At 43.4% G+C, this 1,583-nt stretch overlaps 1 protein-coding gene across 1 annotated transcript; it reads left to right on the forward strand.

Moving 5' to 3' along the window:
- The first annotated feature begins 310 nt into the window (after positions 1 to 310).
- LOC138883763 (uncharacterized) lies at positions 311 to 1,288 on the forward strand. The gene is made up of 3 exons (XM_070164474.1): positions 311 to 395; positions 558 to 760; positions 998 to 1,288. Exons 1-3 carry the CDS (start codon positions 311 to 313, stop codon positions 1,286 to 1,288), a joined length of 579 nt encoding a protein of 192 aa, XP_070020575.1.
- The last annotated feature ends 295 nt before the right edge of the window (positions 1,289 to 1,583 follow it).

A 1,583-nucleotide genomic window follows, 5' to 3' on the forward strand; every position in this document is an offset into this window, starting at 1 on the left:
TCCATAAGACAGCTTTTCGGACTCGGTATGGGCATTATGAGTTTCTAGTGATGTCATTTGGGCTAACAAACTCCCCAACAACATTTATGGATTTGATGAACCAGATGTTCAAGCCCTATCTGAATTCCTTTGTGATTGTATTTATTAATGATATCTCTATCTACCCCCGCAGTTGAGAGGAGCATGAGCAACATCTTCGGATTGAAATTTAGACTCTAAGAGATAGCCAATTATATGCTAAGTTTTCAAAATTCGAGTTTTGGTTGGACTCGCCTTCTTGGGGCACGTTGTATCAGCAGACGACATTCAAATGGATCCTAAGAATATTGAGGCAGTTCAGAACTGGCCTAGACCCACTTCAGCTACAGAGATCCGGAGTTTCTTGGGTTTGGAAGGTTATTACCATTGATTTGTGGAGGGGTTCTCATCTATAGCTGCCCTATTGACCAGGTTGACCCAGAAGGGTGCCCCATTCAAATGGTCGGACGAGTGTGAGGCGAGCTTCCAGAAGCTCAAGACTGCTTTGACTACATTGCCAGTATTGGTCTTGCCCACAGGTTCAGGATCTTATACGATATATTCTGATGCATTTTGTATTGGACTTGGTGCAGTATTGATGCAGTATAGCAGGATGATTGCATATGCGTCACGACAGTTGAAGGTTCATGAGAAGAATTACCTTGTTCATGACTTAGAGCTAACAATCATTGTTCATGCATTAAAGATTTGGAGGCACTATCTTTATGGCATCTCGTGTGAGGTTTTCACAGATCATCGGAGCCTGCAGTATTTATTTAAACAAAAGAAACTCAATTTGAGGCAGAAGAGGTGGTTGGAGCTATTGAAAGACTATAATATCACTATCTTGTATCATCCTGAGAAGGCCAATGTGGTGGCCGATGCCTTGAGTAGGAAGTTAGTGGGTATGGGCAGCCTTGCGTACATTCCACTCGGTGAGAGACCACTTGCATTAGATGTTCATGATTTGGCCAATCAGTTCGTGAGGTTGGATGTTTCTGAGCCCAGTCATGTTCTAGCTTGTACAATTGCTCGGTATTCATTGTTTGAGCGCATCAGAGAGCGGCAATATGATGACTCTCATTTGCTTGACCTTAGGGACACAGTTCGGCATGGTGATTCCAATCAGGTTACTGTTGGAGATGATGGAGTTTTGAGGATGCTGAGTCGTATTTATGGGCTTAATGTGGATGGACTTCGTGAGTTGATTCTTGAGGAGGCTTATAGTTCCCAGTATTCTATCTATCCGGGTGTCGCCAAGATGTATTAGGACTTGCAGCAGCATTATTGGTGGAGGAGGATGAAAAAGGATATTGTTGCATATGTAGCTCGTTGTTTAAATTGTCAGCAGGTAAAGTATGAGCATCAGAGACCTGGTGGTTTGCTTCAGAAGATAGAGATTCCTGAGTGGAAGTGGGAGCGTATCACTATGAACTTCGTTGTTAGACTCCCACAGACTCAGAGGAAGTTCGATGCGGTATGGGCTATTACAGATAGGCTGACCAAGTTAGCGCATTTCATTCCTGTGGCAGTTTTCCTATTCTTCGGAGTGGTTGGTAGAGATT

Source organism: Nicotiana sylvestris, chromosome 12 (assembly GCF_000393655.2).
Source record: "Nicotiana sylvestris chromosome 12, ASM39365v2, whole genome shotgun sequence".
Lineage (NCBI taxonomy): Eukaryota > Viridiplantae > Streptophyta > Magnoliopsida > Solanales > Solanaceae > Nicotiana > Nicotiana sylvestris.